This window comes from Labrus bergylta, chromosome 1 (genome assembly GCF_963930695.1).
Source record: "Labrus bergylta chromosome 1, fLabBer1.1, whole genome shotgun sequence".
Classification (NCBI taxonomy): Eukaryota; Metazoa; Chordata; class Actinopteri; order Labriformes; family Labridae; genus Labrus; species Labrus bergylta.
In genome coordinates, this window is record NC_089195.1 from 32,590,993 (window position 1) to 32,606,852 (window position 15,860).

Below are 15,860 nucleotides of genomic sequence, written 5' to 3' on the forward strand. Positions count from 1 at the left end.
CCTCTGTAACCATGGTGATATCATAAAAAAAAAACGCAAAAAAACCAGGTGGAATGTCTATTTGTTCAGAGAGGTGAACGTGAAAATCATTATGTTCCAGGAGCTCGATTCGATTGTACGAGCAAAAGTAAAACATAATGATCCCTCTAGAGTCTTACATCAGCTCTCTGAGAGATTCAAACTCTGAATCGATGGCTGAATCTACAGAGTTAGTCTTCACTGTTTGGAAATACTTAAAGTTTGATCATCTACACGTTACTTTTTCCAGCAATTTAAGATTTATATGCCGGCATTTACAACACCCAATTTGAATTAGGATGGGTCTTGTGATGGTTGGGTTCAATCTGTGTGTTGGGTATCTTGTTGCTGTTGGGTTGTTTTTTGTTGTTCTGTGTATTTTACATTCTCTATATTCTTGTTGTTTATGTTCTTGGGTCCAAGTACGCTTGACCCCAAAGGCCGGTTCATTTGATCAGTATGAACACAAACGTACCGCACTCAGGTACCGGGACCCGAGTGTGCTTGGAGAGGAGGACTTGGGGCAAAATTCATGTGTACTGCTGCATGGACCGCGAGAGATGTGAATGCAACCGAGTGGCCAATCGTGCTTGAGTATGGCACGGTACGGATGGCCAGTGTGTCTCGCCCAAGGACATGTTGCTGTAGGAGCTGAGGATCGAACCTCCGAGCTTCCAGTTGAGAGGAAACCGACTCTACCAACTGAGCCACAGTCGCCTCTTGTAGCTGATGATGACAAGGGGTGACAAGTTGGGACACTTTTACAGTATGATGGTTTTATCATGTCTCCTAAATTTAGTAAAACACTGTAGAAAGGTCGCAGTCGTCTCCTGAAACCAGTGCATCAGTTTGTCTCTAATGCTCAAATTAAACACATGATTACAAATATTTCCATCTCATGTACTTTTTTTCCCCCGTGTGTGATACTTCCATGATGAGCATACCTCTGACGGAGCAGCTGGCTGACCACGGAGGAATGGTGTTCCGCCTCTGGTAGAAGAGGATGTAGGCTCCTCTGGTGCAGACTTCCTCCTCGGGCACCAAGTCCACGCTGCTGTCGTCGTAGCTGTACCACACTCCGTCCACCGAGTTCCGACAGTAAGCTGTGTTAGGAAAAAATGACGACAACAATGAGCAACGGGAAACTTGAACATTAACACACAGTTAGGTGTTTTTGATGTACGGTCTAAAGGCTTTAAAAACTCACACAAAGTATTTCATTGAATGCGGGTGGAATTTTCCTTCAGCCCCTTTATTTCAGGTCATGAAACCGTCAAAATGAAATTATGAAACCTTTCTATTGATTCATAATGCTGCAGCTAAGTGAGCAACGCAAGCAACTGCGAGGATGAATGTAAAAGTCAAGTGAAGAGGAATCTCAGCTATATAGAAAAAAATACATAATATATACAGTAAATGCCGAGCATTTCAGAGCTGCTGCTGTTCACAAAGCATCCCCCCTGTTCTGTAATTAAAGATCCAGTCATTCCTCATCCATCAGCCCGTCCTGCTGTCAGCTAGCCGAACCCATTACCTGAATACTTGCTGGGGTCTCTGGAAGAATGTGATAGAAGACGAGAAATGGAAAGACTCAGCCTCTGAAGCTGCAGGAAGGGGTCTTATTTTTCATTTCATTTCATCCAGCAAACAATTGGATGTGTGTTTTACTGAGATACTGTTTTTCATTTTATAAATATTCTATTTAGCTGTTCATTAATTAAACTCTATGTTGGGAGAAGTGGTGAGTACTAAGAAACCAAGAGTGTCTGGAGAGTCTTTCCATCCCCCCCATGTGTTTCCACACATGCACAACTCCTGAAAACGTCCCCACAGTGTGAGCTTCAATGTTGAAAGCAAACTTGACACATTTTTCACCTCGACGTCAACCTAAACTTTTTTTTCCAGGCAGCCCATTGTGTGAAGTCATGGTGAGCTGATGTGTGCGACACTAAAGGAAATAGTGCCTGGGTACGTTGACAGCGCTTTTTACACTCCGAGCGCCTATTTTTCCATCAAAACCAATGCAGTCAGCACTTTCAGTGCTCAGCGTCCTGAGAGCAAAAACACCATTAGCGTGAGCTGCTTTTCGTCATTGCGCTCACAGCACTTAGAATAAAAACAGTTCAACTTTGGGAACTCCGCTGCACCTGTCAATGTCAGTGTCACTTCTCCCTCACCGACCAATCAAAATCAAGAAGGGGCGGGACTTCTGGTATCAGCTTTGTCAACAACAATGGTGGAGAAGAAATCTATCTGACTCATTTTACTCAAACTCGCCCACTCACTCCTTCGCGCTGTTATCAGTCGCAACATGATACAATGTTTGCCCCACACACACAAATACACACACACACTTGAGTCCCTACAGTTCGCCGAGTCAGGTGACGAGGCTTTTATAGGTTTGGTGACGTGGGGATGCACTCCTACGTCATACTGTACTCCACACAGCCGTTAGAGTTTTTCAAACGGAAGGGAAGACACTATGCACATTTCTAACACAATATTTCAAATTTCAATACTTTGTACTCAAATGTCGAGATTGGGACTTGGATTGATCCATAACACTACTTAATACTCAAATACAGAGGTTTGTAGTTGAAAAAAGTGGTTTTAGGGTTTAGTTACTCTTTAAGCACATGGAGTTATTAAACCCGACCTTTACAGTCACAACTGAGGGAAGCTGAAGTTACTTTTTTTCACAGCAACAATAAGCTCCGGTGAGAAGTGCTTTGAAACTTAGGTCGTGGGCGCTGGACACAAGTCCATTATCAAGAAAATTCACTGAGAGCATGTGGGTTGAAGACCTTTATATTCTGTGACTGGTCCAACTCTGTGCATGTTACCAAGCTTTCTTTTTCTTTCTTTTTCACAGGGGCCAGGGGCGTGTGCAGACTATTTGGACTGGGGGGGCCCACCTGGTGTATCGACTCATACACTCAAATTAATTTCAAATTTTTACCTTTTCTATCCCCACTAATGATACAGTATGTACTTGTAAGTAAATTTGGCAACAGATAATCTAAGATATATGAGCAAATCTCGAAGTACTTATAAAATTGCACTCTTGCACGCTGTCTTACTTGCAAAATTACATTTATTGGCAAGTAAGTCCATTGCAAGTTAGACAGTGTGTTCTATTATTTGCTTTGGAGTTTGGAGTTAATGGGAAGAGCAATGACTTTAAAGAATTATTTTACAACTGAAAGTACTAACAACAACAAAATAACTACATTAACTCGTAAAAAAAATCTATCAGCAGGCCGTCGCAAACAAACAGAATAAGTCTCTGATTAGGCACATAGCCAATTATTGATTTGGATTTTGGGATGGCACCTGAGCTTGGCAATCACATTTCAGGAGGTGGGAGCAATGTCACCCCTGGCCACCGTTCTGGACACACCCCTGACTATGGCTACGTCCAATTACATGCAGCATTGTTAAAAAGAAAAACAAAACTATCATTATTGTGCCTGAGTTTGTCACTTTGTTTACCACCTTGGATTTCAGCATCTTTTTTCTTTCATGTCTTACCTCTTGAGACCTCCAGCACCCCAACATGTGAATGATTTGTGTTAAACAACTTCACTTGGGACAAGAAACTTTTGAAGATTTCAGGGGCTGGCTGTCATGTGTGAAAACAGCTAATAAGGTTTAACATTTCCATACCAGTGTAATGCCCTCCATGCATCCCTCCGTGATGGTTGCACACAGCGTACAGGTCATACAGGTAGTCGTGGGGGAGGGTCATGTCTGCTGGCTGTTGGTGTTGCTTCCAGGAAGGCGGCCAGGCTCCCGAGTTCACATTCCTCAGACTCTGACTCCTCTTCACCACGTTGGGCGCCATGTCCAAACCAGTGAGGGGGAAACGCACCAGGGTGGACAGCTTGTTCCTCCGCTCACCGACCTGTTTTAACAATTCTCAGTCTTAAAAATGGTTCATGCTTTTTCAGGTATGACAACAGCACAACATTTAATTTGGAGAGGTTATGAGGAGTGGATTTGACAATTCAACGATTGTTGATTTATCACTAGAACTAAGAAAGCAACCATTTTCACTGTTTTTTTTTTACATTTTGCACTTACAACTCTCTAAAGTTTTGAAATAAATTCACATCGAAGACAATCCACTGGAGTAGCCTACCAGTTGGAGAGTTTGAGGGTATTTGTGCTCTTTTGAGCTTTACACCATCAGTAATGTCACAACAGGATTTTTGCTTTTACTGTAGTTCAAATCAGAGAAAGAAAAAACAACTCTGACTGGTGAAGGGAGAGTGGCTCAGACTGTTTCTAAAGAGAAGTTCAGCAGCAGTTTGCAGCACCTTGGGGTTTAGGTGTGTGTAACCAATAACCTTGGAGAGTGTGCATGCAAATTAGTGGAATTTCCATTGCACAGTCTCTGAAAGAGTGATGGACTGAAGTGCTCTACAAAAGACTGAGAGAAATCACAGGTGGATGGTCAGGCGGGGGAAGCTTGGCATGGTATGGGATGTGAGGTTGCACTGCCGTGTAGTGATTACTAAGGTTTGACAGATGGAGACAGCCTGGGCTGGTGCCACGTGCAGTGAAGAGAAGCAGGTCTGTGCCAATCAAGCACAGGTCAGAGGGAGAGTCGAGCTGGAGCCAACCTCGGCTTGCAAAATTGTTTTTTTCGCTACATTAAAAATCTAATTTCAGAGGTGGAAAAAGCCAGAAGTCTGTGTGGAAGGTGCCAGCTAGATAAAGTTGGGAAACAGTTGTATGACTTATGACAGAGCCAGTTGTGATCAGACTGTTCAGTAAGAGCTGGACGGTCTCTATGTCTGAACCTGGCTGAGGTGAGCAAAACAAGCCAGAGGGGATGTGCACAGAAATTGTGACTTCCATTAATCAAAAAAAAAACAACAACAATGTTTATCATTCAAAAGATTTTTGATTTCATTTGATTTAGTAAACAAATCGAATGAAATTATTAAACACACACACCTCCAAGATTCAGGTACACCAGACATACCTTCGGAGGAAATCCTAGCTTACACCTACAGTAGCTTACACCCTTGCTAGTTGGCTTAAGACTTACTAGTGAGTTAAACATATTTTCAATGTTTTGATATTGTGGCCCATAATGCTGGTCAATGATGTGCTTAAACTATAACACAGTCACCTGCAACCAGCCTGCAGTAGCTGTAGCCATAGACTGGGTGAAGCCCCCGGCTAATGGGCCTTCTCCTCTGGCTCTACTGCCTGGATGTAAACAAAGACAGTGAAGGGATAGCATCTCATAAGAGCAGCACGCCATGCAGTGTCTCGATGCAGGTTGTGTCAGGTTAAACTGGCATATCTACTTAAGCAATGAATAACCACATTGAGCACAGACATGTGGATGCTAACCTGAAAGGAGAGACAAATGCTGGCGGTGCTAACATTGCTAACGTTACCCACACTCAGCAAACCAAATAACATATTTTACCAGCAGGCAATTCTAAATAAATAAGCTCTATTTGGGGTGATTTCATACTTTAAGACTAGTCTTTATTAATGTTCTCATTTTTTATTTATTTATTTATTTTTATTAGGTGCAATAAAGTGACAAACTGGTGATATATACATGACAAATGAGGCACAAAAATACAAACAGACAATGTCAGGACAACGACTCCAAAATACAGTAATAATTAAAATAAAACAAATAAAGACAGCAAAATACGAAGACATCAATAGACACACATCGTAAGAAGGGATACAGGAAGTGAGAGAAGTGATACAGAGAAAGAGACAAGGGGAGGGAGAGAAGGTGCTTAGAGCCGGGGTTTTGGGTTTGGTTTAAACGTTATTTGATTGGAGGGGAGGATGGAGGGAGAGGCAAAGCTATTATTTTTCTTTTCTTTTGAAAAATAATAGCTAAAAATAAATGTTCTCATTTAACTGACTGGGAAATTAACATCCCTTGTTTATACAAAAGGCGGGAAATCTGTAATGAAAAGGGCGGGAACTTCTCTAATCAGTCTCTAACAGGAATTAATGCAGTCTGGATTTTAAATCGGCAAAATAATTATGACAGCTACAGCTAGACAAACATGGATTTCTAGCAGGACAATTAAAAATGTGATTTTGGTCGAGAAATGTGTAAACCCAAACAAGCCAACGGGCAGCAGCTGTCAGGGTATGTGTGGGGATGCTAATGAGTTGCCTGTGGATGCTGCTGTTTTGGAGTTCATCCCAGAGAATGGGCCATAATTTGACTGAATGCAACGCAGTGTTTCACTTTCCCATTGTTTGTGCTTAAAAAAGCCTCTTTTCACAGCAGACATTTTGGCTTGTCACAGTGGGAGAAGCTCGGGTGTTAGTAATACCATGAAAGATTCCACATTTCTTTTCAGGTGTTCCAGTAAGCCCTGACAGAGAGTCGGCATAGACTTGGACCCTGAAGCACAAAAAGCAGAATGTAATGCGCTTTTCTTACTGTGACAAAATGTCTCATGTTGAGAAGAAACGCTGCAATATTTAATAATAACACGAGGTAGTTAATATATATTCTAACCAAAAATTATTAGTGTGGTGTATTTGCAGTGGCTATTCTAGGGTCTGTTAGCAACATTCATTGGGGGCCCCTCCAACCAGCGTTAATTATTGTTTTCCTCTTTCCTCTTTCACTGCCCGACGGATAATTCTTCTTCATTTTCCTTCATTGACAGATTTTGGTTTTCAGAGCAAAATGCATGCAACACTTAACAGCACACTGAGAGTAAGTGCTATCAGATAGAGCCTCCTTTGGGAGGTTTCCTACTGCCTGAGTGATTATGGGTTGTTTTTAGCTGTGGATGACTGTATGCGTGAACTTTATAATTTTGTTGTACAATTGTAGAATGACAATAAAGACATTCTATTCTTTGCCACATTTGCACATATTGAGGCAATGCTGGGGTTTAAAGTTTGTCAGTCGTTGGGGGCCCCCTACTGGCCTGGGACCCCAAGCAGATGCCTTCCTTGCCTATTGAGAAGCACCGCCTCTGTGTATTTGTATTTATAAATCTGTCTGCAGCCATGCTACCACATTGGAAAAGCTGCACTCAGGCACAGCAGTGAGGTTGTCAAAATGTTCCATACTTGTTTTAAAACAATTCAATGTACTTTATTTTAATGATCCAAAGTGTCAAAAAGTAACAAAACTACAAATCTTAAGTCACATGATATTGATGACGATGATGATTGTTTTGTTTGATAATGACAACGTTATTTAGGATTATTTTGATGCAGATTAGAACTCTCAAGAACAGCTTTAGATGTTGTGCTCGGCCTCTGGTCACTTCCTGTCTGCACCTCTGGTCACTTCCTGTCAGCACCTGTGTGTCCGATCAGACTTTAAGCTGTTTGTTTGCACTTCCTGACGTTGTTTCCTCCTCCCTAGATCCTTACTTGTTTTGTACTTAATAACAATGATGTACGTCGCTTTGGATAAAAGCATCTGCTAAATAAATTGTAGAATTGTAGAATTGTAGGCATATTTTAACCAAAAGCAGCCACGAGGGAAAGAGAGACAGAATTGTTTAAATTGCATTACTAGGTTGGCAATGTTGCACACCATACCTGTGTAATTCAGACAGTGTGTAGTAGTGTAGTGCATTTTTTGGTTTTAAATAACAATATATTATTCAATATTACATGTCAAGGACTTGTATTTGAATGCCTTGGTATTGACACAAAATCATTTGATTTTTCCTAGAATTGTATTGAAGTTTTAAAATCTGGTAGGGGTGACGTCAGCCTACTGTAGTTGTTGGTGTGCATGCCCCATGTATGGAGGCTAAAGTCCTCCCAGCGGGCAGGCCAGGTTGGAATCCAACCTGTGGCTAATTTTCCTGCATGTCATTGCCCACTCTCTCTTTCCCTGATTTCTTACTCTAGCCACGAGCCAAAAAATAAATCCTTTAAAGTCTAGCATCGTGCTAACCCTGCTTGTTGATGCATTGCACTAAATTCTTGGACCAGCCTGGCATCATGCAAACAGTAGCCATGCAATCTCATTACAATTAATCTGATTGAGGAGTTGGACTTCCCTGTATGGATCATAAATAAAGGGATCCTATCATGACTTGTGTCTACATGCATTAATTATTAACTCAGAATAAAACCATATTTCACATGCGCAGCGCTGTCCTACCACTCTGATTAGTCACAAGCAGCAGAAGAAGAAGCTGTTTCCTTCCTGTGAACAAAAATAAAAAAACGCTTTACCTAGTGAGACATTGATCTGTCTTCCTCTGTTTTCCTTAAGGTAGCCACTTTTCCAGTTTGAATGAACGACGTGTTTGGAATTTGAATGGAGAAAATGCAGCTTATGTGGAGGCTTCACCTCAAAATACTTCAGTTTGACAGGAAGTGGTGTAGCAGCATATACGACTGTGCATTTAAGTCCTATCATTGGAGTCATGCCCTCTATGAAGGATGCAGCAGTGAAAGGCATTTTAACGTGCGTCTTGGATGGAAGCCATGAGCGTCTGGCGCGCTGCAGGTAAAAAATATACTACTGTCTGCTTACCTTGCTGCAGTCTGGCAGGAGCTCTCTACACAAACCGAGCCATTTATTTTAATAAATCTCATCTCACCAGTGTTATGATCCATGAAAGGCAGTTGCAACACCGAGTGGGAGTGTATGCTTGCTCTCGTAGCTCCGGGCGGAGACAAACTTGTTACCGGTAAAGTGTGGGAACGAGGGGATCAACTCTTGACTTTCAAATCCCCTTATCCGAGGTCACAGGGCTCGTTAAAAAGCTTTGCGATGTCATGATGCCTGGCCTGATCAAAATTCACTCAACGAGCCTGGATGTTGACAGATTCAGGTCTTAAATAATACATGCAGACATAAGGGATCTCTAGCCCTGCTTCAAATGTTTGGATAATTAGTGTACCACAGGTCCGAGCCTCTAAAGAGGAAGCAGGAGTGCAGAGAAGGGTTTTATTTTGATGTGGACAATTCCATCAAACTGGACAGAATTGTGACTCTCCTTTCATTGTTGCATTCTTTCTTCCCACTTTTCTCACTAAAAACTAAATATCCACAAAATATGTAATATCAGAGTGTTTGCTTATATGTAGTTTTCTACTGATGCAGTTTTTGACAGGAGGTACAGCCATGTCAGCAGCTGTGAAACCTCCAATTAGCCATGATGATACATCATCATCACCACCACCACTTGTTGTCGGCTAACCTCAGGCCTTTACAAAATGTTCCTTTCAGTAAAGCAAAATTGAATGGTATTATCTACCAGGTACAGTAATTAAGTGACAAAGAGAGAAACACAACCTCACTCTCTGAAGACTTATAGCAATAATGCATTTAATGTTGTTTCTGATTGGAATTGTCTGAGAATTTAGTCCTCAAGTTAAACTATAGACATATCAAATGACTAATCTGTAAGATATGTAGTGACTGAAATGATAAAGTGATGATCAGACATTAAGGAAACATGCTATGTTGAAGTGCTGGCTTCTCTGACAACAATGAAGCAGCCAGTATGTCCTCCTTCTAACTTTAGATTCTGGTCCTAAATGGTCCTCTGGATTTGTTTGGACCAGAGCAGGTAGGCGGTTTTAAGGCGACCCCCCCACGGCTGTTTTGGACGCCCCTTGGTTTGCCAGATGTGAGAGCAGTTATCAGGTCAACAGGTGTTGCAGTGATGGAAGCGGGCGAGAGAAGTGGTTCAGATAGAAGTGATTGTACCCGACCTAAAAAGCCTCTGCATGTTTCTAATAAGCTCCACGAGCAGAAACGTGCTCAAACTAGGATCAATATTGGAGATGCTTTTGAAAAATGGAGAGAGGTTAGAACACAGAAAGGTTTACAGACCCATGCAGAGCTGGATAAACACTGAAGCTTCAGTGCCCACCACATGGCAACCTGCGTGAGCATTTACTCTAGGGAGGAGGGGGCGGGGGGAGACAGCTCTCTACAATGTTTTGAATTTGGACTGCAGTACCCGTTTTAAACACTAGGGGTCAGAGTTACATATTGCTCCTTTAATAAAAAAACAAAATCAAAGTAGTAGTTTTTTTCTGTGATAAATATGAGATAATATTTAAGGTATAAACATGATTTGTTATCTGTATAATCTTTGTTTTGTTTCAGGTATAGTTGCAATATACATAACTTTCATGTAACAAAGTTTGATGACAGTTTCCCAGAGTCTACTTTCTTCTCACAGTATAGTCAGGGTAAGAATCTGAAATGCATAGTGTCCTGATGTTGTACTTTCAGTTCCAGGTCATCCTAATGTAAGAATTCTAACAAATTATAGGGACATAAAGCCATAAAGGAATTTCTCTTTTGCTTCATGAATTGAGCAGCATGAATAAAAAGCATGGACCCACTTAGCACATGAAGCCACAGATGAAAGGAATCCGGCAAAATGGTGATTGCGGCATCGTCCAGACTCAATAAATAGAAAGCAGACGGAGTAAAAGTGCTGAGATTGAGCAAGCCACTCATGCACAATAAACTTCCTGTCTTAAAGGAGAGGTCGGAGCTTTGTGATGAATGGGATTCTCCTCTGCATCTGGCTCTGAACATATCAAATGGATTCAGTGTTCTGCATAAAAACCTGTTTTTATTGAGGCAGAAAGCCCTTTCAGCAAGTAGACTCACAGAGCTCCTCTTTGTTATTCACAAAGGATGCTGTGGATGAGCCAAACAAAAGGTGAAGGGACTGACTCTTGATGTTTCTAACCAACTAGCTCCAAACTATGCCAATCTTTTAAACTGTAGTAATTGCAATGGATTTTCACTTTTTAAAAAAATGGTTTAATGATCTCCTTGCTACCACTTCAGACTCTGCAGTCTCCTTCTCTGGCATTTAAAGGTCACATATCCTCCTCCTCTTCAACAAGTTTAAATAAGTCTCAGAGCTCCTCAAAACATGTGTGTGAAGTTTCTTGTTCTAAATCCACTCTGATCCTGTATTTGAACCCCTCTATTTCAGCCCTGCTCAGAACAGGCTGTTTCTGTGTCTGTACCTTTAAATATGTAAATGAGCTGTGTCTGATCACGCCCCCTCTCTGGAAGGGCTTGGGTGTCTCGGGCTTTCTTGCTCCATGTCCTGTTTTTTACGGTGAGAAGGCAGACTCAGAGGGCAAAACAAACACCTAGCTGTGGGAGTGTCACCCACCTGGGGGAAGGGCTACTGCCCTTTGTGATGTCATAAAGGGAAAATGTCCAAACGTCCTGTTTGAGCACACATTTTCTGAAAAGTGAAGCAGGCAGAAGATGGAGAGGATGGACTTTTCTCATAATTGGGGGGTTTGTAGATAGACTAGGGACACATATTAGAGTTAGAAAAACCAAATTCTGAAATATTGTTTTAATGTGTTAATACTGTATTAATGTGTTTGTTCCACACAGTGATCACACAGTCGTAAACGCTCTGAAGAGCCGAGTACAGGACTCGGGAGACAATTTCCTGTCTGTTCATTTTCACATTATTCACATTTGATCATGGTCATTTGATCTGTTCTTAATTAAAAAAATGTTGATTAAAGCATTACGAGATAAACAAATTGAGTTTCCAAATCACTCACCTGCCGGAAGCGCTTGAGGTGGAGGATGAGGATGTCGGGCAGCGTCCACAGGCTCATCTTCACCATGCCCTGCTGCAGCTGCTTACAGTGCGGACACTTCCAGGCATCATCTGGGGCGAGCTGGGGTCACACAGGGGTGGTAAGATAGTCAGGATAACAGAATATTAAACTCTGATAGTGTACAGGTAAAAACAAACTGTGGTGATGTGTATATGTTTTCTGGTCCTGAATGCTCTGGATTTGTTTGGAACCAGAGAAGATAGGCAGTTTTAAGGCAACCCCACACGGCCGTTTTGGACGCCCCTCGGTTTGCCAGATATGAGACCAGTTATCAGGTCAAACCAACAGGTGTTGCAGCGATGGAAGCGGGCAAGAGAACTGGTTCAGATAGAAGTGATTGTACCCGATCTAAAAAGCCTCTGCATGTTTCTAATAAGCTCCACGAGCAGAAACGTGCTCAAACTAGGATCAATATTGGAGATGCCTCCATGATCATATCCCTGTGAGGTCAGACTCCTACAATTCTACAATTCACTTAGCAGACGCTTTTATCCAAAGCGACGTACATCAGAGAGTAAGTACAACTCAAGCAAGGACCTAGAAAAAAAGAGAACAATGTCAGTAAGACCAAACGATCAGCTTTGAATCCGATTGGACACACAGGTGCTGACAGGAAGCGACCAGAGACAAAGCACAACATTGACGGCAGTTCTTGAGAGCTCTAATCAGTATAGAACGTCGTTATCAAACAAAAACCATCGTCATTACCATCATCATCATCAATAATATGGAGACCATCACCATTAACTTAGTAGATATTCATGAAAGAGCTGGGTCTTTAGCTTTCACTTAAAGGTGCAGAGGGACTCTGCAGATTGAATGGAGTTTGGAAGTTCATTCCACCACCGGGGGGCGACAGAGGAGAAGAGTCTAGTCAGAGACTTAGGACCCTGTTGTGAAGGTTGGATCAGACGCCTTTCATTGGCAGAGCTTAGTGGGCGGGAGGGAGTGTTTTTGTTACAATAAACTTTCCTGAGAATGTGATGGCTTTTGAACAAAACTTTGCCGCCCTGTTTTACACCTGAGGGCTCTGATATTTTCTTCCCAGTGTGAAAACAGTCTTTTAACATGGGTTCTGAGTGAAGTTGCATTTCTGTGAAACCTTTTTCTGCTTGCTTTGAGGACTTAAAGGCTTCTTACTGAAGGTAGAGGAATCTAGAGGATTAGGTGCAAGGTTCAGCTGAGTGTGACGGACATATTAAAGTCCCCTGTCTGGCTGCTCATTCAGGGGAAAGTGTGAGTAAAGTGTGGGTCCGATACAGGTGACGTTTTTTTTTTCACCCACTGGTTCACTGGTTTGACTCCATAAGCGTGCAAAGGTTCAGGAATCTCCTGCATGAACTAATTGTCACTTAACCTTAGTCTACACCTCGTTTTATTGCCTCATGGTAAAAATCCTAAAATCTACTGTTGCTATGGTTACAGGCAGGGTTTTAAAATAACTAATTGTCCCCTTCATGAGCCTCCTGGCTTCTTTCCAAAAAATATTTGTAGATTGTGTTTAATGAAAAGAGATCAGGAAATGAAATTGTATTATCTAACACCGGTGTGTCATTTACTAAAACATAATTACAGCAGAAGAGGCTTATGCTTAACGCCAGTGGTTCTCAACCTTTTTTTTCTCTTTGGAGCCCCCCCAACTTGTATCTAAGAAAAGCTGAGCCCACCCCCAGGGACCCACATGAAAAAAGTGATATTCTTTTAAAAAATGAACGTAAATTTAATCATTTTCATCGATAAAATCCAACTGCCTTCACACTTGTTTTTACCAAAATACCTTTGTATGAATTTCCCAGTAATGTTTAAATTTTTTTAAATTTATGGATTTGAACCTGGGCCCTTCGCTTGGAGATCTATAGCCTCCATTAATGGGGCGTTTTTAAAGATTTATTTGTGTGCTTTCCATGCCTTAATGGAGAGACAGGACAGTGGATAGAGTCAGAAATCAGGAAGAGAGAGAGCGAGGAATGACCTACTGGTTCAGACTCGAACCCCCGGGCCGCCCTCCCAAAGGACAACAGCCTCTGGAGCGCGAGCGCAAACCAACCACTAGGCCACTGGCAACTGCAATCTATTTACGTCCACATTTATACAGTCTGAGGTTTAATTGTTGCATTAGCAGGTGTTTGTAGCCCCTTCCACTTCATATACAAAGAGGTTCAAGGGAGAAAAAATGCATTTTGATAAAAAAAATCCATAAGGCTCCTTTTGTCTCGTTACAGCCGCACATCAGTGTTCTGAAACTGTTCAGTGGGATTGTGTTGCTCCTCCACAGTTCATATACGTACTGACAGGCAAACAAATCCATGTGTTTACACTGAGTATGGTACAGATTAGTCATCATCACACTTCTTTTCAGAAGACATTGTACACTGATTTTTTCAGCAGTCGGTCATCTTTGAGGCTTTTGTTCTGATGTTCACTTAAAGATAATTACAGCAGGTTTTTTGTTCAGGGAGCTTGACGCTGAAGCTTGGAACGAAATGGGACTTTAATTATAACGTCACAGCTTTCCGACTGAATAGAAACCCTGTTCCACAAAGAACTGATCTGTATGTTGACACTGAAATGCTTGCAATTACACCAGCAGGGAGGTTTCAGATTTAACATTTAAATACTAACTTATGTTCCTGGCTTTCAACTTCAACCTACTATTATAAAACTGTTTAATAGTTTCAGCTAAGAGTTTGATGCTCAAGCTCAAACTTTTCTTTTTAATTTATATCAAACTAAAACCAAACTATCAACTTTTGACAAAGAACCAAGAGCTCTTTTCCAGAAATACCCAAGCTTCCTATTCAGTGAAATCTTGGATTCTGTGATATTTACTGTGTCTCTAAGATTGAATAAAATCTGACTCTACAGTGGAGTTTCTTCAGCTTCTATCAGCTCTTCATTTGTTGTGCTGTCTGAGGTTATTACTCAAGGCATATGCATGTGTCTGCGTCAGACCTGTGCAATGGAATTATGTGATAAACACAGTTTTACAGACGCTGAAGCAGAGTTTTTAAAGGTTTTTACACACAAATTAAACAAAAGAGGAATAACTACTTATTTTTAAACTGGGCAGGAAATATGTTTTTTTAAATTGTTCTAAATACTTGACGGAAATTCTGATTTTACACTCTGTTACTGAGAGACACATCGACCCAAAATACACACATACACAAACACACACAGGACCTGTGGACATGGATTAATAGAGAGACGTCAGAGTGGGGTTGCTACACATGGAGCGCGTAGTAGCAGCTGAGGTTTCAGTGCCTTGCTCAAGGGCACCTCGGCAGTACTCGGGAAGTGCCCTGGCACCTCTCCAGCTACCAGACTAACTTCCATATTATGGTCCGCACCGGGACATGACTAATTTGAAGGTTGTTTACAAGCTGCAGACTCTACCTTTAACACAGAGCCAATGGAGTGCCAAAAAGTAGAACATTTATCTGGTGAGCACAAGTTCAATACAAAATAATGATCAAGATACTTTTCTTACAAAACAAAGATTTCTGTAGAATTCAAAATAATGTCCCCACAAGAGCTGTATGTATTCAAATCCGGCCTCCAGTGGTGTCATAGTTTGGGACACAATACACTTTTGTTGTGGTGAAGCCTTAACAAAGCCTCAGGCAGAGAAGACGTGAAGATTGACTGTTCAAAGAAATCATTTTCAGCTGAAAGTTTCATTCCAGAGATATCTATTGTGAAGGTCTGCGCACGTACGTGTGAAGAATTGATTGTGTGTGATAAGAAGCTGGAGAGCCAAGACAACACCACAGATTAGGGAGATCATTATTGACTGAAAGGTTTGTCGTGGATGAATTGCGTGCCGTGTTATTATCACAGGGACATGGTGGGAAAAACTCCCAATCCATGTGGTAAACACTTTGTTCTTTCTCCTTCAGTGACTTTATTTTAGACTTCACCTCTTATTGAACGAGCTGGAGTGGCTGTTGCACTTGAATTGGATGACAAAGTAGAAACATGCCACTGGAAACTTAAAAAAAACACTTTTCTCATTTTTAGTCAACTTTCAGAGGTGAATGAAAAGTCTGGGCGAGGGTGTGACATCACAAAGAATGAATTAGGATACGCTAATCGCACCAAAAACTGCTTATAGTTTGCTCCTGCAGTTTGCTCTTGTGTTGCTACTGGATACTCCATTCATTCATTGTGTGCACATATGCAGTAGATAGTGAGCGAGGAAGGGAGGGGACACTCTTTCCAGTTTGTTTCAAGGC

General features: G+C 41.6%; 1 protein-coding gene across 1 annotated transcript in view; it reads right to left on the reverse strand.

Annotated features, from left to right (window-relative positions):
- Positions 1 to 15,860, reverse strand: part of usp43a (ubiquitin specific peptidase 43a) — a 119,804-nt gene that overhangs the window by 9,938 nt on the left and 94,006 nt on the right. The window contains exons 12-14 of the mRNA XM_020654153.3: positions 11,566 to 11,685; positions 3,685 to 3,922; positions 963 to 1,121 (exon numbers count right to left, since the gene is read on the reverse strand). Of these exons, the coding sequence (XP_020509809.2) occupies positions 963 to 1,121; positions 3,685 to 3,922; positions 11,566 to 11,685 (517 nt within the window). The remainder of the gene's footprint in view (positions 1 to 962; positions 1,122 to 3,684; positions 3,923 to 11,565; positions 11,686 to 15,860) is intronic.